The 21,826-nt window shown below is 42.7% G+C and overlaps 1 protein-coding gene across 1 annotated transcript in view; it reads left to right on the forward strand.

The window, feature by feature from the left end:
- LOC124598065 (dolichyl-diphosphooligosaccharide--protein glycosyltransferase subunit STT3B) overlaps positions 1-1,120 on the forward strand; it is a 91,255-nt gene extending 90,135 nt beyond the window's left edge. Inside the window, exons 14-15 of the mRNA XM_047135977.1 lie at positions 669-756; positions 854-1,120. Of these exons, the coding sequence (XP_046991933.1) occupies positions 669-756; positions 854-937 (172 nt within the window). The 3' untranslated portion in view covers positions 938-1,120. The remainder of the gene's footprint in view (positions 1-668; positions 757-853) is intronic.
- Positions 1,121-21,826: the final 20,706 nt, after the last annotated feature.

The raw sequence follows: 21,826 nt of genomic DNA on the forward strand, positions 1-21,826 counted from the left end.
ATGACCTTGCTGTTTGGTCCCTTTAACCTCAAACAACCAACCAACCAACCAACCAACATGTTTTCTGTATGTAACTGATTTGATATTCTGTATGTTTGTATTTTGTTCACAAGACAACAGTGTAAAACTGTGTCAAATACCTTCTGGAACTTGAGGAACAAGGCATAAACCTGGGTTACCTAGCCTTTGCTTGTTGACAACACACTAGCTTAATTTAAATCTGTGTAGAAACAACTTTGTTTTTGTAGCAACTTTGTAACTAAAATTATACTCACTGCTAGTCCACATTTCCATCCCCATCTGTTAGTGGAGCTCAATAAATTAACATTTCCAATCTTTCTCTGTCTCCAGCTTCACATACACATGTTTTGAATATTTCATCTTCCAGTAAGTGCAGCCATTATGTTTACTTTTACTCAGTGTACAGTAAGTCAATGTCTGACAAAACTCACCATTTTTTAAATATTCCTGTTTTCTACTTGTTTTCACTAATGCAATGGGACACACATAATGAAACAGAAGATCTTCACTTGTGAAGAATCATATACTTTTTTCCTTGGCATGTGTGAAGTAGTGACAGTGATAAATATGTTTAATAATCTCATCACTTCATAGAGTACTGTAAATAGAGTATAATTGCTATAATTGGGGTATCTTTTTATTTGCAGGGTTAAAAAGCCTGACGAGTTCAATCGACCTCGCATACCTGTATCAGAACGTAAGATTAAACGAAGCAGAGCATTCATCTCAAAGAAGGTATAATATTTATGATAGGTTTTTGTTTCCAGCGGCAAGTACCTGATTCTTTTTTTTTCTCAGTATTAAACTTTTATTTTCATCTGTGATGTTTCAGACCAATAAACGTAAGAAAGGTACAATAAAAAATAAGCCTATTGTTATAAAGGGCAAAAAGCCAGCTTCTCGTCAAGCATCCTAGTATGGAGACATGAACGTTTGCCTGCCTTCACAGTGTGCCTGAGCCAACAAGACATACCACAGTACTGTTATAAAGTCTGAAAATTTTTGTTGATAAAAATTGTTGAATATTTTTCATTGTATTTATTGACTATTTCTAAGTCACAGACTTTTCAAGAATGAACAATAAAATCATTACAGCTTTTTTTCCTTTTATTTTAATAGAAATGCATGTTTCTAAAATTAGAGCTGATTCGTTATTTTCCTCAAATATTGAGGATTCAAATTTTGTTTTGTCATTTTTTAATTATTATTTTGTGTCTTTGCTTTTGACAGTGGGTTTATTTACTTCAGTACAGGCATTATGTTTCATTGCATTACATCTCATTGTCTTGAATCCTTGATCATTATCAAAAGGCCCATATAATTCTTAGGACAAACTTAAGTAATTTTATAATTACAAATCATTTGTGGATTACCAACAATCTATCTAAATTCTCAGGGCCTGTAAATTTCACCCTGTGTTAGTAGCATATTGGTTTTAAAAAAACCAGAGTTACATATGTGAAAGCACAGAAAATATGATTTAATTTGCCTTTGTTTTTTTGTGCATAAAGTGAAACAGTTCTGTGGCATGGCTTACACTTTTTAATGCAGTTGTTTGTAGGGAGCAGAAATGCACTGCCTATTTAAATATATTTTACTGGCTGAAACATCGTGTACTCCTTTTGACAACACGAAAACTGACTGCAGTTTTTATTAACTGTATTAGCATCGCAATGGAGCTGGTTTTATTATGACATTAATGACTTTTGTAATATTGTCATAACAGCATGAACTAATTTCATTGTTTTGTGAGCCTGTCATAAAATAGATTCTTGGTTATTCCTTGGGATAGCAACTACTTTGTACATCTCGGTGAAACACGGAATTTATTACTCGAGAGGAGTTTTTTGTATTGTTTGTTAAATAGTGAGCACATTAAATGAATAAAAGAAAATTTTGTTATTTTGTGGTTACATAGCTGTTGTCATTTTCTATGCCATATTTGACAACTATTTAATCACTCAACAGTATACATGCATTTGTTTCACTGTCCCAGCGTGTGACTTTACCCAAAACGTGAATTAACTGTAAGTCAACTACTTCTATTGTTGTTTGTAGAAACAATTTATATAATTCACAAATGTATGTGTGTGCTAGTAATAGTGTTCTTTTCTTCTCATTTGAACACCGATTGGGGTGGCAGATCACTAGCCTTTAATATCAAGTACTGGATGGTAGACGACATAAAAATTAGGGATGACTGCTTGTTTTTCAGCCTTGTTTCTCTGAGCAGGTGATTTTAGAAAACAGATCTGGACACCTTTCTGATGCCACACACTCATTCATACTACAGGAGAGAGAGGGAGAGAGAGAGAGAGAGAGAGAGAGAGAGAGAGAGAGAGAGAGAGTGTGTCAGTGTCTGTGTGTGTGTGTGTGTGTGTGTGTGTGTTTTCTTGAACCCTATTACTTTAATGTTTGCAAATAGGTCGCCATCAGAGAGGGAGCTTGGATTGGTGAATGATGGGTTTTGAAACTGGCTATGCCCCTTTTGAAAGGAACCATTCCAGCTATTATCATAGGAAGTTTAGGGATGTCATGGAAAACCTAAATCTGCATGGCAATTTGAACTAAACATGTTAGAGTGACTGTTTTGTGATGGTTGCCCATACTAGTATATGTGGTATTTGGTAGAATTGAACATTTATTTCCACATAAAACACATCTATACAGGGTAGCTTGCAAGCGTGGAAAGCTGAACAGTCAACTGTTAAGAGAGGCATGGAATCGTCTTATATCACTAATGTCGAAGAGTAACTGTAATGATAAATACTAGTCACATGGAATGTTTATATACCATTGTACACTCACATTTGTGAGGATGGAATGAGATGCTTCATGACTCCTCCCCTAGTGCTAAGAATATCACAGACACGTCACCCTGCACGTGTTACCATTGCTTTCTTGAAACTTGGCATTGTGCCACTGGAGCCAGTAGTTCCAGCAGGATGCGAGGTACTAGTCTTCCCCATCGTTTTCTTCTCCAAGGTGCCTGGTGTCCATAGTGTCTTGTGGTGGCTGTGGGGTAAGGGGACATTTTCTGGTGCTACATTCGTATCTCCTTGTTCTCCTCCTGCAGTCCTTGCTGCATCCAATGCGTGAAAAAAATGCAGCTTCAGTCTTTCTATTGTGACAGTGGTAGGTATATCATTTACTCTAATCTGGAATGTGTGGCCACCTCTGCTAATCACCAGATACGGTCTATTGTATGGTGGCTGCAACAGCTTCCGTACTGCATCATTGCATATGAAAATGTGTGCAGATTTCAAGATCTGCGAACACAAACTTGTGTCTCCCAGCCTGACTTCTGGGCGCCATTGATCTAAGCTGGCGTACGTGTTCTTGTAATCTAGCAGCAAAATCTGATGCATCGACTGTATTGTCCGCCATGCTGTGCAAGAATTCTCCTGGCAGATGTAGCGTTTGCCCATACACTGGCTCTGCTGCCGTAGCTTTTAGATTGCTTTTGAATGCGCTTCATGCCTAATAATGTAGCTAATGCTCTGAAAAGGTAGGCTTCAAATTGTTGTCCTTGGTCTGTGGCAATCCAATCACAAAAAAAAGTCTCCACCATGGTTTTGGCTGTGATATCCTTCATGGGAAATGTTTCAGGCCACCTGGTAAATTGGTCCACAAATGTAAGACAATAATTATGGCCTTCTGAGCCTACGAGTGGGCCTACAATATCAACGTACACATGTTTGAAACATTGATTCGATGGCAGAAATGCGCCAAGCAGTGCTCTGACGTGCAGTGTGATCTTGTTCCCCTGGCATGCAATTAATTGCCTGACAAATGTTTTGCAATCTGCGTGCATTCCAGGCCAGACGAAACTTTGTTTGACCAGTCTAATAGTGGCTCGTACTCTGGATGTGCCAGATTGTGTACTGATGCAATTGGGTGTGCTCGGATGCATAGCGGCACAAATGGACATGCTTTCACTCCAGATAGGTCACAATACAATTGAACATTTGCTTCAGACATTGCAACACATTGTAACTTCAGTTGTCCTGGTTGTTTCAACAAATCTTGTAACTCATTATCAAGTTGCTGGGCCTCTGCAAGGGCGTCAAAATCAATGGTAGTCATTACAGCTTCAACATGTGATCATGTTTCTACTGTCGCGTTCACAGCCCCTACACATGATAGCACATCCACAGGTATGTTCAGTTTCCTTTGTATATAAACAATGCAGGTGGTGAATTGGCTAATGTAATCTAAACGGCATGGTTGCCTCAGCAATGCTTTCTCATCGTACAGTAGCGGCTTGTGACCTGTATAAAAAGTGAACTGTCAGCCCTCTAGTAAATGCCTGAATTACTTGACTGCAACGTATGCTGCTAGCAGTTCGCGTTCATAGGCTGCCCAATGTTACAGTGAAGGTGACAACTTCTGACGGAAGAATTCTATGGGCTGCCGACAACGCTCGACCTGTTGTTGCAGTACAGCGCCAACGGCTGTAGACGAGATATCAACCATAAGTGCAAGTGGAGCCTGTGCCATGGGGTGTGCTAATTGTGCAGCCTCTGCAATTGCTGTTTTTAAGGCTCAAAACGTATCGTCTGCTTCGCTTGTCTAATGAAACTTGTTATTTTTCTTTGTGTGTCCTTAAGACATTCATTCAGGGGCACTGTTATCAATGCATAATTGTATACAAATCTTTGGTAAAAATTTATGACCCCTAAAAATGGGTGTAGGATTGTAATGGCGCAAGGATATTTTTTTATGACTTCCACTTTATCATGCGGCAGTCGAATACAATGCGCGTCTACCGTGTAACCTAGATATTGCACTTCTTTCGCTCCAAAAGTACACTTTGAAGGATTAATTACTAAGCATAGTGTGCATAAATGATTAACTATCAGAGCCAGATGATGTACATGGTCTTCTTCCATCACAGACATCACAAAAATATCATCTATGTAAACATAACAGAAGTCTAAATACCTTGTGATCTCGTCCATGAAATGTTGAAATGTCTGTGCTGTGTTGCACAGGCCAAAAGGCATCCTAGTGTACTCGAATAGACCGAAAGGTGTGGTCACTGCTGTCTTGAGAACATTTTCTGTGACAACAGTGATCTGATAATACGCCTAGACTAGATCGATAGTGGAAAATATAGCTTTACCATGAATAGTGGCAGAGAAGTGTTCTATATGTGGCCCCGTCTACAGATCTGGGATGGTCCTCGCATTGAGCTCTCGGTAATTGCCACAGGGATGCCATTCGTTCTTCTTTGGTGCCACATGGATTGGGGCTGCCCAGCTGCAACTCGAAACTCTGCAAATCCCCACTGACAGCATGCTGTGGAATTCCTGCTTCACCACTCGCAACTTCTCTGGCATCAAACGTCTAGGCTTATCATGAAATGGCGGGCCTGGCATGGTCAAAATGCACTGTGCCATTGTGTGTTTAACTGGCGGGGGAGTAGGCGACTGCTGCATGATTTTGGGAAATTCTTTTAGTAATCATGTGTACGGTGCATCTTCTGCTATTGTACGTATTTTCATTGAAGTGATGAAACACACCTTCTCTGGAGTATGCAAGTTTGTAGTGCAATTGATCAGCTGCTTGCGTCGGAGATCAGGTATTAGATCATAAGAGGATGAACAATCAGCTCCTATGTGATAGGCTGCACTGTATCCACTACTGTGAAGCGCCACTGAAATGAAATGTATGGTGTAGGTTAAGCAACGATGTGACCTGAATATATGTTTTAATCTTAAGAGTTGTTAACAGCAATCAGACAAGAATTGTTGCAGGTCTGGCGTGGAACACGTACACTTCTACCCCCGTGATGTCCACTAGGTATTGTACGTTTGTGTTGCGGTCAGTGACAAAAAGTTAACATGCATTACTGGTATGAGTAGTTGTTGCTGCTGTTTTCTGCTTCATGTTTCCACTTGCATGGTGGTGTATGCTTTCACGCGTCATTACCGAATTTCGTGTGGTACCAACACAAATTTTGTGCCGATGGCAAGAGGTTACAACTTGACGACTGGCGCCACAGTCGATGATGTGTGTGCCTCATTTGTAATGCAACTATTTGCACAGTAAGCTGCACTGATGGCAACTGGAGCAATGCTAGTGTTGCTGCAGACATATGCTCTGGCCATGCTGTCAGTGTTGACACGTTTGTTGCAGAATACATCTCAACGATCTGCCCATTGTGTGCGCTAGTGGATTTAAACCACCCGTGCACACTGTGAGATTTTTTGAGAGTCAGTGGGTAATCGGGACAGCCAAATATTGCACAGCATGTTGTCACCTACTGTGCTGCTTGCCAGTGTATGCAAATAGTGTAAAAGTTGCAGATCTCCTCAGTCCATAAAATTTTCTCTAGTCACTTCGCTTCTGATTGTGATAGGCGCATCACTAGTGCCTTCTTAATTGATGCAGGTCGTTTGGCATTGGGTGGTGCAGCAAGGATATCTTGTACCTCAACAGCTAAGTCTTCTGTTAGTGTCAACAGCAAAAGTCTTCTGTTAGTGCTGCGACTACATAGCTATACTATATTTCGTCTGCTGCTATCTGTGCAAGGACAAACTGGCTTTCAAGCTGTGTAAACCACAACACCGGGTTGTGTTGCCAGAACAACAGGGTCTAATTGTAAACCTATTAACTGTGCTGCTTGTTGCTGGCTCTGTGGTGACTGGCAGATTGTCCGCTTTCGTGTGAGAATGAGCGCAGCGCGGCTGACGCGGAAGTAATGAACATTCACGTTATGGTGTGATGCGGAACCTCTGAAGTCAACGCGGTCATGTTGTTGTATTATTGTCAGGGCCACCAAATATGTGGTAGGTAGTAGAATTGAATGTCTATACATGATAGCTTGCATGTGTGGAAGACTGAACAGTTAACTGTTAAGAGAGGCATGGCATTGTCTGTATCAGTAACATCCAATAGTAACTTTAAAGACAAATACTAGTCACATGGAATGTTTATATACCACTGTACACTTGCGTTTGTGGGGACAGAATGAGATGCTACACATAATTCCAGAAAGACAACCTTGATCCAAACAGCCTCAATCTAATGTTATCTTCTAAGACACATTTGAAGACAAGTCATAATTGTGGATGTCGATGACAGGTAAGTAATAGTAAGAAGACATTTGGAGTGTCAACTTCCAAATGCTAGGGAGTAGTGCCTGGCTACTCAACAGGGAAGAAATTGGATCTGCTGAAGCTGATCACTATATCAGATTGTTCTCTCTGCAGATGGTTTCGCAACAGTATCTAGAGCCCAGTTGTGTTGCGTATTTGCCTTCATACATTCACTGTCCTAATCTGCTACAATCATAAGTCTAAGCCGGGCACCAGCAAACTACAGCCTGGGAGCCAAATCTGGCCTGCCACATCCTTTCTACGGCCTGAAAGTTAAGAATGGATTTTACATTTTCAAGTTCTTAAAAATTTGAAGTGTGAAAACACAGAATGAAATGAGAAAATGATGTGAAAGTAACACATATTTCAGCGTCTGTGAAGCTGGATTGTCATAATGCTACATTTTTAAATACGTATTGCCACTGACTGGTAATGCGCTCTACGGTTGACCTGTGAGGTGAGTGTTTGCAAGAAAATTTGTGTTTTGTGGTTCTTCATACAGGAAGCTAGCTGAGTAAGCCACAACTCTGCACTGCCACTTTGGTGACCTGCAGTTTTAGTAGTACCTGTGTATCGCTGTTCTGTAACATTCTGTTCTTATTTCTACTACAAGTGCATTTTCATAATGTTACTGTCAAAACCACAAAAGAAGATAAGAATGGACTTTGAATGTCATGCTTTTAAAGCAGAGTGGGCTGGGAATTATTTTGTTACTGATTTAGTTGGCATTGTGTATATTGTGCATTGACACTATAGTTGTACTAAGAGTACAATATGTACCAGCATTACCAACCTAAGCATTCACCACAATATTCCCAATTTATTTGGAAAGAATGGCTAAAAAAAATTAGAAACTTTGGAACAGGGTATGTCACTACAATGCAACTAAAGTAAGTTTACAAATTTCTCATTTGTTAGCCAAGCAGTAGAAACTGTTTACTGATGATAAGTTAATTTTATCATGTCTGATTATAATATGTCCTGAGAAAATAGTTTTGTATTTCTAAATCAAACAAGTGAAATCTAGTCTGGCCTCAGCAGCCAGAGATGGAGGTTGTGTGTGTCAGTCGTGTTGCGTCACGTGCATGAGTGCGCGCCTGTGTGTGTGTGTGTGTGTGTGTGTGTGTGTGTGTGTGTGTGTGTATTTATTTTTGATGAAAGCCTTCCTGGACAATCTGACAATCTATTTCTTGAGCCTATCTGCAATTCAGCATCTCTGCTATATGGTGAGTAGCAACTATCCTTTTCATAATATCATTTATTTAATTCTATTAGCCTTTCCCCAAGAACAATTGAGAATATTGGCAGCAACACTGGTAACCAATTAATTAACAAGGCAAATGATTTCAAGTGGTTTTCCCTGGCTCTTGAGGAGTTAATAGGAAGTGACTGATGAATTAGCTTGTATGAGTAGTCTGCATGGAACTACTTGGCAAAAATATTTTGAAAGCTCAACAAACACTAATGAAGAACAGCCTGCAGTAGAATCAGCTTACGATGTGTCCTGACTGATTATGGTAAAAAATGTGTGTGGAATGGACAAAGGCTTAGTTGGACCCATTTACAAAGCTTATGAAAATAAAGGATGATCAAAACCTATGGTTATTCACTGCATTACTCATCAGCAGGTACTCTGTGGCAAATATGTGAATATACCATATGTTTTAGGAGCAGTTGTGTCAGTGGTGAACTTCATTTGTTATGATTTTTGAATTCTGGGCAGAGATTATCATTTTTCTATGTGAAGAAGAACTGCCATAAACCACTATTATTGAATACAGAATGACTTTGAGTATTAGCTGTTGCTGCCAATATCATAGGATTTCTTAATGGATTCAATTTGAAATTAAGAGGCAAAACAGTGGGAATAAGTGAAACCTAAACTGCGATAAAGTTAGCTTGGCAAAACTGGCTTTGATTGAGTGACAAACCATTTCAAGCATTTCCCATGCTGTTAAATACTGCAAGAAGTAGTGAAATCTCCATTCCCTTACAAATTTGCAAGAGATAAGTTTTCTGAGCCCAAAGAACAGTTCCAACAATATTTCATGGGTCTTGGAGCAAGTGCAGAAGACATTTCTATATTTGAGACTCCATTTGGGTGTACCATTCAGAAACTTCCACCTCACTTCTATTTGGAAGTGATTAATCTGCAGTGTGACAACATGATAAAAGGCAAATTTCAAGAGAAGAATTCAACAGAATTCTGTAAGTGTCTTGCAGGTGCCCAATATGTTGGGACTAAGATCACAGTTATTTAATTAGTTACATGGATCATGTTTCACAATAGAGCATAATGATGTGGAATGAGTCAGTTTAATTCAAACTGCAAATTAATTTGTACATATACACAAGTTAATGGAAACTCCAGGTAGGAATATCAAACACGTAAAAAAAGAAGAATAGGAAGAGGACAGATTGCTACTTACCGTAAAGAAGACACGTTAAATTGCAGACAGTCACAATTAAGAAACTTAAAGCTTTTGGCCACAGGCTTAATCATCAAAAGAGAAATGCACACCTCATGTACACATGACTGCCAACTCCAGCATCTCGGGTCAGAAAGCAACTATCATGTGAGATGCAAGCAGTAATCTGGAGGGGAAGGGATAGTAGTATACAGGCGAGGAGAGAGATGAACGCTGTCTGGTGGAGTGTGCAGGGTCTAGACTGCCAGTAGGTGCAGTGTCAAGAGATTGTGGGGCAGGGAGGTGAGGAAGAAAAGAGCGTAAAAGGAGAGGAGGAGGAAAAGATGGGCACATGCATTGGCAGAGGGCTGCAAATAAACAGAGTGGGAGACAAGAATGGGGAGGAGATGACAGGACAGAAAGGGTGAAAACTGTTGGTAGGAGGGTATGGGGACAGTCTATACACTCCTGGAAATGGAAAAAAGAACACATTGACACCAGTGTGTCAGACCCACCATACTTGCTCCAGACACTGCGAGAGGGCTGTACAAGCAATGATCACACGCACGGCACAGCGGACACACCAGGAACCGCGGTGTTGGCCGTCGAATGGCGCTAGCTGCGCAGCATTTGTGCACCGCCGCCGTCAGTGTCAGCCAGTTTGCCGTGGCATCCGGAGCTCCATCGCAGTCTTTAACACTGGTAGCATGCCGCGACAGCGTGGACGTGAACCGTATGTGCAGTTGACGGACTTTGAGCGAGGGCGTATAGTGGGCATGCGGGAGGCCGGGTGGACGTACCGCCGAATTGCTCAACACGTGGGGCGTGAGGTCCCCACAGTACATCGATGTTGTCGCCAGTGGTCGGCGGAAGGTGCACGTGCCCATCGACCTGGGACCGGACCGCAGCGACGCACGGATGCACGCCAAGACCGTAGGATCCTACGCAGTGCCGTAGGGGACCGCACCGCCACTTCCCAGCAAATTAGGGACACTGTTGCTCCTGGGGTATCGACGAGGACCATTCGCAACCGTCTCCATGAAGCTGGGCTACGGTCCCGCACACCGTTAGGCCGTCTTCCGCTCACGCCCCAACATTGTGCAGCCCGCCTCCAGTGGTGTCGCGACAGGCGTGAATGGAGGGACGAATGGAGACGTGTCGTCTTCAGCGATGACAGTCGCTTCTGCCTTGGTGCCAATGATGGTCATATGCGTGTTTGGCGCCGTGCAGGTGAGCGCCACAATCAGGACTGCATACGACCGAGGCACACAGGGCCAACACCCGGCATCATGGTGTGGGGAGTGATCTCCTACACTGGCCGTACACCACTGGTGATCGTCGAGGGGACACTGAATAGTGCATGGTACATCCAAACCGTCATCGAACCCATCGTTCTACCATTCCTAGACTGGCGAGGGAACTTGCTGTTCCAACAGGACAATGCACGTCCGCATGTATCCTGTGCCACACAACGTGCTCTAGAAGGTGTAAGTCAACTACCCTGGCCAGCAAGATCTCCGGATCTGTCCCCCATTGAGCATGTTTGGGACTGGATGAAGCGTCGTCTCACGCGGTCTGCACGTCCAGCACGAACGCTGGTCCAACTGAGGCGCCAGGTGGAAATGGCATGGCAAGCCATTCCACAGGACTACATCCAGCATCTCTACGATCGTCTCCATGGGAGAATAGCAGCCTGCATTGCTGCGAAAGGTGGATATACACTGTACTAGTGCCGACATTGTGCATGCTCTGTTGCCTGTGTCTATGTGCCTGTGGTTCTGTCAGTGTGATCATGTAATGTATCTGACCCCAGGAATGTGTCAATAAAGTTTCCCCTTCCTGGGACAATGAATTCACGGTGTTCTTATTTCAATTTCCAGGAGTGTATTACCATAGGTTGAGGCCTGGATGACTACAGCAATGGAGAACGTGTTGTAAGGATAACTCCCATCTATGCTGTTCAGAAAAGCTGGTGATGGAGGGAAGGATTCAGGTGGCTCGGTTAGTGAAGCAGCCATTGAAATCAAGTATGTTATGTTCAGCTGCACGTTGTGCCACAGGGTGATATCTACTTTGCTCTTGACCACAGTTTGGAAGTGGCTGTTCATGCTGGTTGGTAATCATATCAATATAAAAAGCTGTACAATGAATGCAGTAGAGTGGTAAATGACATGGCTGCTTTCACAGGTGGCCCGGACCCTGAAGGGGTAGGATAAACCTGTGAGAGGACTGGAACAGGAAGTGCTGGGTGGTTGGTTGGGTAGGTCTTGCACTGGGTCTTCCACAGTTATTTGATCCTTGTGACAAGAGGTTGGGATTGGGAGTGGCATAGAGATTGACTAGGAGATTGTGTAGATTGGGGGGGGGGGGGGGGGGGGGTGATGGAAACCAGTTAGGAAGGGTGGGGAAGTATCATGGGTAGGATGTCCGTTATTTCAGGGCATGGTGATAGGTAATCAAAGCCCTGGTGAAGGATGTGGTTCAGTTGTTCCAGTATGGGGTGGTAACATTGAGCGTGTCACGGGAAATGGCACAGGATATCTGTTTGTGGACTAGATAGCACCTATCTGTGAAGGCCTTGGTGACACCCATACCATACTGAACAAGGGAGTTCTTAACACTGCAGATACAGCATCCCTGGTTGGCCAGGCTGCATGGGATGGATTTTGTGGTGTCAAGGGGGATTTTGTGGTGTTAAGAGGGTGACAGCTGTCAAATTGCAGGTACCGTTGATGGTTGGAATCTGAACAGAGGTGCAGATGGAGCCATCAGAGAGGAGGTGAATATCTAGGAAGGTGGCACACTGAGTTGAGGAGGACCACATGAAGCGGATGGGAGAGAAGGTGTTGAGGTTACGAAGGAACAAAGATAGGGTGTCTCAGCCCTGAGTCCAGATCATGAAGATGTCATCGGTGAACCTGAACCAGACTAGGGGTTTGGTGTTTTGGGAGGCTAGGAGGGTGTCCTGTAGATGGCCCATAAAAAAGTTAGCATAGAAGGATGCCATGCAGGTGCCCATGGCTGAGTCATGAATTTGTTTGTATACCTTCCCTTCTAATGAGAAATAGTTGTGGGTTAGAATAAAGTTAGTAAGGTGTATGAGGAATGAGGTAGTGGGTGTGGAGTCTGGACATTTAGAAAGGAAGTATTCAATAGCAGTAAGACTATCGTAATTGAGGAATGTTGGTGTATAGGGAAGTGGCATCAACAGTGACTAGTAGCAATCCAGGAGGTAAAGGGGTGGAAACAGTGGAGAGTCGTAGAAGGTAGTAGTTTGTGTCTTTGATGTGGGAGGCTAGATTATGGGCAATTGGCTGGAGGTATCGGTCTATGAGTGCTGAAATCCTTCCAGTGAGGGCACAATAACCAGCCACAATGGGGTGTTCAGGATTTTTGGGTTTTTCGATTTTGGGGAGTATGTAGAAGGTGGATGTGTGGAGTTGTCGTAGGGCGAGGAGGGAAATGGATTCAGGGGAGATGTTCTGTGGAGGGCCTAAGGCTTTAAGCAGGGATTGGAGTCTTTTCTGGACTTTTGGGAGGGAATCACTCTGACTAAGTGTATAGGTGGAAGAGTCAGACAATTGGCAGAGGTCTTCTGTCAGGTAGTCACTGCGATTCATACAATCATTGGTGGAAGCTTTGTCTGCAGGTGGGATGATCAGAATTTGTTTTGAGATTGTGTATGGCTGTTCTTCTACTGAAAGTTTGGTGTTCTGAGGAAGGGACCTGGGGAAGAATGGACAGGCTAAGTTGGAGGCTGGAAGGTGACCAGCAGAGGTTTACGTGGGAGGGGGGGGGGGGTGGGAGGGAGGTTACAGCTGGATGGTGGTATGGACTAGAAGAGGCAGGGTTCAGTGTAGGAATTAGGCTGATTTTGGTTTTGGGGGGATTGGCAGCAAAGAAGTGTAGGTCTTCGAAAAGTCCAGCATGGCTAAATTTGGGTGTAGGGCTCAAGGTGAAGCCTTTGGATAGGACTGAAACATCTGTGCAGCTGAGGGTTTTGTTGGAGGGTTGGTAGGGAGTTTCGGGGGACGCGAAAAGTTGAAAAGGTCAGCTAGGCAAGGTTTAGCTGCCATTGAGGTGTAGACGAGGAGGAACACTGTGGGTACTATAGGGGTGTGATAGCATTGCCCCACGGAGGCAGTTGGTTGTCAGCAGGTTGGATAATTTATGGAGGTGGTGTCTGGAATGCTCCTCCAGGTACTGCAGAGCAAGGGATTCAATTACTGAGACGTGATGTATGTCTTAGGGATTGAAGAATAGTCGTACCTTACTGAGGGAGCAGAGGTGGTTCTGGGATGCCTGTGCTATGGATATATGTTTTTGCAGTACCAGGTTTGTGAGGGCTAGGGATTGGTGGAATCTGAAAAGGTGTAGATCACTGTGAAAGGAGGGGTGGGATCCAGAGAAAGGAATCTTTAAAGTTAAGGAATTTGGGGGGGGGAGGGATTCCATGGGTTAGGCAACTTTTGAGAAACAGGATGTGGTACTGGGCTTTGGAAAGGGATAATTTACCAAACTAGTGCAGAAAGATGGAGAAAGGGAAACCATGTAAAACTACACACACATACTCCTGGATCCCTACTCGTTACTGCTGACACCACCTCCCTATACACCAACATCCTTCAGGCTCCATAAACAGTACCTCATTGTTCATACACCTCACTATCTTTATCCTAACCACAACTACTTCTCATTTGAAGGTAAAGAATATAAATAAATCCATGGCACAGCCATAGGCACCCTCCTATGGCAACCTTTTTGTGGGCCATCTAGAGGACACCTTCCTAGCCTCCCAGAACACCAAACCCCTAGTCTGGTTCAGGTTATTGATGATACCTTCATGATCTGGGCTCAGGCCCAAGACACCCTATCTTTGTTCCTTTGCAACCTCAATACCTTCTCTCCCATCCGCTTCACGTTGTTCTCCTTAACCCAGCGTGCCACCTTTCTTGATGTTGACCTCCTCCTCTCTGATGGCTCCATCCCCACCTCTGTCCACATTAAACCTGCTTTTTGACAGCTGTCATCCTTCCCATATGGCATGGCTATCTGAGGATGGTGTATCTGCAGTGATAAAAACTCCCTTGCTCAATATGCTGAGGTTCTCAATGAGGCCTTCACAGACAGACACTACCCCACACCTAGCCTGCAAACAAAGCTTCAGCGTTAGTTTTTCATGTTTATATTAGTTCTTTCATAGATAGCAAATTATGCAATAATGGTGGCAAAAAGTATAATTGTCGTAAAAAAAGTGTGAAGTGAGCTCTTCAGCAATTTCTCACATAATCGACTTCACTACGGAAAAGTCAAAGTACTCGACGGAACTTGTATTCAGCCAGGTAACCAATGAAATGTTCAGTGCACAGCAGTGAAACTCACTATCGTGCTTGTCAGAAATATTCAGCTGCTGCAATTTAAGCTATGCTCTTAGGATCCTGCCTAACCACACGCACAGAAAAACAGCAAAAAATTTTTGATGTCCAGCAATATAAGTGAAACTGTACATATTATTGCGCCATATTTTCCCAAATTCAAAGTTCACTGCCAGTCCACTCTAAGTGCTACTATGGTCTCAGTTTCTGTATCATAGCATGGGCATCACACTTCTTATATTTGGTGTTCTGTGTTGAGAAACTATTATGCTGTATTTGGTGAATTCGTATTTATTCTTTTATAATTCCAAACTGTGCAGTGTACTTGACACTGCGCATTAAAGATCTTTCCAAAATTGGTTGTTTTGTAGCTGGGAGTGACAAGAAGTACTACACCAGCATATAACACCTTTACCATTCAAACGAGTGTTACGTCGTACAGCTCCAAGGGAAAGTATATTATCACTTAATAAGGAAAAAATACTTTCACTTGAGGTATAGCGTAATGTCACTCAGAAAAAAGTGCGTGTTCAACCCCAAAAAAAAAGTGTGTTCTGAACTGGTAAATCTGGGAATTTTTTTTTTTTTTTTTTTTTTTTTTTCCTTGTCGACGTATACACCCTGGTCCAGGATTGTTGGGTTTGTGGATTTTGGGGAGCATGTAGAAGGTGGGCATCATAGGGGTGAGGATGGAAATTGCTTCAGGGAAGAGATTCTGGGAAGGGCCTACGGCTTTGAGCAGGAATTGGAGGTTGTGTTGGACTTTTGGAAAGGGATCAGTCTGACAGAGTTTATAGTTGGAGGAATCACATAATTTGAGGGAGCCTTCTGTCAAGTACTCACTGCAATTCATACCAACAGTGGTGGAAGCTTTGTCTGCAGGCAGGATGATCAGGTCAGGATTTGTTTTGAGGTTATGTATTGCTATTCTTTCTCCTACTGAAAGGTTGGTGTTCTGAGGAAGGGACCTGGGGAAGGATGATGGGGCTAAGCTGGAAGTAAGGAATTCCTGGAAGGTAACCGGCATGTGGTTGTGTGTGTGTGTGTGTGGGGGGGGGGGGGGTGAACTGGAAGAGGTGGGGTTCAGTTTTGGAATTGGGGTGGTTTTGGTTGTGGTGGCAAAGAATTGCTTCCATTGCATGGATCAGAAGAAGGAGCGTGGGTCTTAGACACGTCCAGGATGGTTAAATTTGGGTGCAGGGCTGAAGTTGACACCTTTGGATAGGACTGATACTTCTGTGGAGCTGTGGGTTTTGGTGGGAGGGTTAACAATAGTGTTACAGGAATGTTTTGGCCCTAGATTTGATGCAGAGTTAGTAGGCAGAGTTTAGCTTCTATGAGGGGTGGACGGGGAGGATCTTTGTAGGTATGGTTGAATAGTGAAGCCCCGAGACAGCAGTAGGATGTCAGCAAGTTGGATAACTTGAGGTGGTGTCTGGAATGCTCCTCCAGGTGCTGGAGAGCAAGAGATTCAATTTCAGGAAAGCATTCCAGACACCACCTCCATAAGTTATACAATCTGCTGAATCCTACTACCGCCTTGGGGCATCACTTTCCAACCCGTCATATCCACAGTGTTCCTCCCCATTCACCCCTCGTAGAAGCTAAACCCTACCCAGCTGCCCTTTTCAACTTGCCACATTCCCTGAAACTTCCTACCTACTTTCCACCACATCCAGAGTCAAAACATTCCCGTAACACTGTTGTTAGCCTTCCCATCAAAACCCACAGCTCCACAGACATTTTAGTCCGATCCAAAGGCCTCACTTTTAACCCTACACCCAAAGTTAATCACAGTGGACTTGCCAAAGACCTACTCTCCTTTTCCCAGTCCTTGCAATGGAAGCACTTCTTTGCCACCAATCCCCCCAACCAAAACTATCCTAATTCCAACATTCCAGTTCATACCACCATCCAACCGTGATCCGCAGGTTAAGGTTCCACCACTGTTGTTATGAATTGCAGTGACTACCTGCCAGAAGGCATCCTAAAATTATATGACTCCTCCGCCTATAAATTCTGCCAGAGTAATCCCATCCCAGAAGTCCAACATAATGTCCCTGCTAAAGCCTTCGGTACCACCCAGAACCTCTCTCCTGAACCCATTTCCGTCCCGACCCCTGTGACACCCTGCACATCTAACTTCTACAAGCTCCCCAAAATCCACAAACCTAACAATCGTGGGTGGTCCACTGTGGCTGGTTATTGTGCCCCCACTGAAGAATTTCAGCACTCATTGACTAACACCTCCAATCAACTGTCCGTAATCTTGCCTCCCACATCAAAGACACCAACCACTTCCCTCACTGACTTGCCACCATCCCCATTCCTTCACCTCCCAGATCCCTACTCGTAACAGTTGACACCACCTCCCTATACACCCACATCCCTCACACCCATGGTATTACTGCAACTGAACACTACCTTACCCAACGTCCTTCGAACTCCAAACCCACTACCTCATTATTCATACATTTTACTAACTTTATCCCAAGCCACAACTACTTCTCATTTGAAGGGAAGGTATCTAAACAAATCTGGGGCACAACCATGGGCATCCACATGGGAACCTACTATGACAACCTTTTTAAGGGCCATCCAGAGGAAGACCTCCCTAGCCTCACAAAACACCAAACTCCTTGTCTGATTCATGTTCATCGATGATATCTTCACAATCTGGACTCGGGCAAGACACCATATCTTCATTCCTGCACAACCTCAACACTGTCTCTCCCATTTTCAGGTGATCCTCCTCAACCCAGCATGCCACCTTCCTATATGTTGACCACCTCCTCTCTGATGGCTCCATCCGCACCTCTGTCCACACTAAACCCACCAATCACCAACAGTGTGCGCATTTCGACAGGTGCCATCCCTTTGACACCAAAACATCTCTCCCATACAACCTGGCCGCCCAGAGACAGTGTATCTATAGTGTCAATAACTCCTTTGCTCAGTGTACTGAGGATCTCATCAAGGAGACGGACTATTCCCTTGGCCTAGTCCACAAATAGATCTCCCGTGCCACTTCCCATCACACACTCAATCCTCCCACCACCCCCAAGAACCAGCCACAAAGAGTGCCCACTTTGTCACCCAGACGGGAGCAACTGAACCACATTCTTCTCCAGGGCTTTGATTACCTATCATCATGCCCTGAAATGAGGGACATCCCACTTGAAACATTTCTCAACCCTCCTAAAGTGGTATTCTATCACCCACCCAACCTCCACAACATTCTAATCTATCCCTATGCCATTCACAATCCCAACCCCTTTCCACAAGAATCATATCCCTGTGAAAGACCCAGGTGCAAAACCCAGTACTTCCTATTCCAGTCCTCTCTCAGGTTTTTCCTACCCCATCAGGGACTGGGCCACCTGTGAAAGCAGCCATGTCATTTACCAGATCTGATGCAACCTTTGCACAGTTTTTTATATTTCTATATTGCTATGACTAACAACCAGCAGTCCACCAGCATGAATGGCCACCGCCAAACTGTGGCCAAGGGCAAAGTAGGTCAATTTGTGCCACAACGTGCAACTGAAGATGACATACTTGATTTCAATAGCTACTTCACTACCTGAGCCATCTGGATCCTTCTCTCCATCACCAGCTTTTATGAACTGCACAGATGGGAGATATCCTTACAACACATCCTCTGCTCCTGTAACTATTCTGGCCTCAACGTATGGTAACATACTGTCCAAACAACTTCCACTCAACAGTTTTCACCCTTTTTGTCCTATCATCTCCTTTCCATTCTCGTCTCTCACACTGTTCATTTGCTGCCCTGTGCCAATGCACTCACCCATCTTTCCTCACTTCTCTCCTTTTACGCTCTTTCCTTCCCCACCTCCTGACAACGCGCCTTTTGGCATTCTATTCCTTGCACGCTCCACGAGAAAGCGTTCATCTGTCTTCCCACCTATACACTACTATCCGTTCACCTTCTTCTCTAGATTGTTGCTTGTGTCCCACATGATAGCTGCACTCCAGTGCGGTCATGAGTTGTTTATGAGGTGCGCTTGCTTGTGTGTATGAATGGTGTGTGTTGCTCTTTTGCTGATGAAGCCTGTGACCGAAAGGTTTACATAAATGTCTTTTAATTGTGCCTGTCTGCAACTTAACATGTCTTCTTTACAGTAAATAGCAATCAGTCTTTTCTTACATAGTTGATATATATGTAAGTTAATAATTCCTAATTCTTATATGGAATAGGAGTTGTCAAGGAGAAACTTTCCCAGATTGTTTTAAAATTTTGCTTTCCTTTCTGCAAAAAAGTTTTGTTGTAGCATTGTGCACCATTTCTTGCTCTAAAGATGACCTTAAGGTGGTGTAATGAATGTCATTTTTCCTTCAGGTATTGCAATTATGTACATCATTGTTCCTTTTGAAATATAGTGGATTATTTATAACAAACTTCTTGAGGGAATAAAGATGCTGTGAAGCAGTAGTCAGAATGCCCACTTAAATGGATGTCTACAAGATGATCGTGGGTGAGCACCACACATTATTTTTACAGCACCTTTTGTGCTGTGGAGACTTCCTTTCTTTAAGATGAGTTGGCTCAGAATGTTATTCAATATGACATTACTGAATGAAAATAAGCAAAATGTATCAACTCCCTGATTTTTCTGTCCCCAAAATTTGCAACCATTCTAAGCACAAATGTGGATGAACTAAGTTGTTTTAGGAGTACCAAAATATGTTTTTTCAAATTTAAATTCTCGTCAATATAGATACCTAATAATTCTGAAGTATTCACCCTCTATATTATTTCCTTGCCATGTGCTACATTCAACTAGATGAGTGGAACTGATTATGCTGAGCCGTTTAAAATTGAGGGTGAGACCATTCACAGAAAATCAGTCTATGATACTTTAAGAACTTTGTTTACCATTTCTTCTGTTTCTGTATGTATACTTATATTGATTATGATACTAATGTCATCTGCAAAAAGAATTATTTCTGCTTGTTGTATATTAGATGAAATATTGTTTACATATTTGAGAGCCTACATGATTTCTCCCCAGTCAGAACTATGTCCCCAGAATATATATCGGTTGAATTAATAAGTACAACTTTTTGCATTCTTTTGACTAGATACATTGTCTGTTGGTTTTCTATATCATTAATTCCATAAAACTTCCATTTATCTAGGAGAGTACTGTGATTCACATAGTCAGCTGCCTTAGCTAGGTCACAGAAAATACCAATCGGCATTATTTTATTATTTAATGCTTGTAAAATCTGGTGAGTGAACATGTAAATGGCATTCTCAGTAGAGCAACCTGAAACCCAAAGGATGTCTTGCTGAGAATATTATTGTTGCTGAAAAGCTCTCCGTCTTCAGGCCACAAGTGGCCCATAGGGACCATCCGACTGCCGTGTCATCGTCGGCTGAGGATGGGGATAGGAGGGGCGTGTGGTCAGCACACCGCTCTCCTGGTTGTTATGATGGTTTTCTTTGGCTGGAGCCGCTACTACTCGGGTGAGTAGCTCCACAATTGCCATCACAAGGCTGAGTGCACCCCGAAAAATGGCAGCGCATGGCAGCCCAGATGGTCACCCATCCAAGTGCCGGCCACGGCTGACAGCGCTTAACTTGTAATCTGATGGGAACCGGTGTATCCACTGTGGCAAGGCTGTTTCGGAAAATGATGTCGGCACTGAAACAGGTTGGTAGTGATTGACATCCCTCTTATCTTTCTTAAAGAGGGTTTTAACAATGGTATATTTCAATCTCTCTGAAAAAATGCCTTCAGTTTATGGTGCATTATATATTTTGGATAAGACCAGGTTTATTATAGGGGAATAAATATTTAGTACTCTCTTGGAAACACGATTAATTTTTCAGAGAATGTATAATGTTCTTAATTTTAGAAGGAGAAGCTGGTGATGCAGTCATATAATTGAATTTTATGAGTTACCTTTTCAACATACCGCTGTGATTTTTATCTTGAAATGTTTGTCTTTATGCTTTCTACTATTGTCAAGGAATGATTATTAAACACATTTGCTACCTATGACTCATTTATAGTCCTTCCATGCAGTTCATGAGTGATGTTACCTTGTTCTGTGGCTGGTTGTGCTGTCTCTCATTTCACTATATTCCATATAGCCTTAAATCTGTTGTTGGAATTACTGCTTTCTGACATTGTGTGCATATTCTTTGATTTTTTTAAATAATCTTTCTTAGTAATTCTGAGCAGTTTTTTTTAAAAAAAGTGAGCAACTACTGTGGGATCCCTACTTGTTCTTGTCAAAAGACACGTCTCTCTTTTTCTTTCACAAGATACTTTAATCTCTCTAGTGATCCATGTGTGTGTTTTTTTTTTTTTTACGTGGTTGTTTAGTGTCCTTTCTGATTAGCTTATTTGGAAAGCTTTTTCAAATTATGATATGAATTTATCATGAAATAGATAAAATTTTGTATTAGCATTTGGTTCATTATAAATTTAATCCCAGGTCATCTCCTGTAAATTATTCTTAAAAAAACATTTGTCTTTAATTATTCTAACTGATTTCCACTGAGGAGAATCCATAAGGTAAAGCACTACGTTATTTATCCTAACTAACTGACCATCATGGTCAGAGACAGCATTTGTTATTGGGTAAGCAGTTTTCTTCTTGCTTTGAGCCCCACCAAAGAGATTTATCAATTAAGGTCCTAATGTCTTTGTACACCCATGTTGGAGAGTTAATTACAGAGATCAAATGGTAGAATCCTTACTTTTCCATGCTATTTTTCCTATCAGAATCCTTTAGAAAATCTACACTGAGACCACCACAGAATATTGACTGCTTGCTGCTGCCTGACAAATGGAACATTCAGGAATCTAGATTCTTTGTAAACAGTTCAAAATTTCCCAGTGGGGGTCGATAAATAGTTAAAATTAAAAGTGAACAACTTTTC

The sequence above is a fragment of the Schistocerca americana genome, chromosome 1 (genome assembly GCF_021461395.2).
Source record: "Schistocerca americana isolate TAMUIC-IGC-003095 chromosome 1, iqSchAmer2.1, whole genome shotgun sequence".
Taxonomy (NCBI): Eukaryota; Metazoa; Arthropoda; class Insecta; order Orthoptera; family Acrididae; genus Schistocerca; species Schistocerca americana.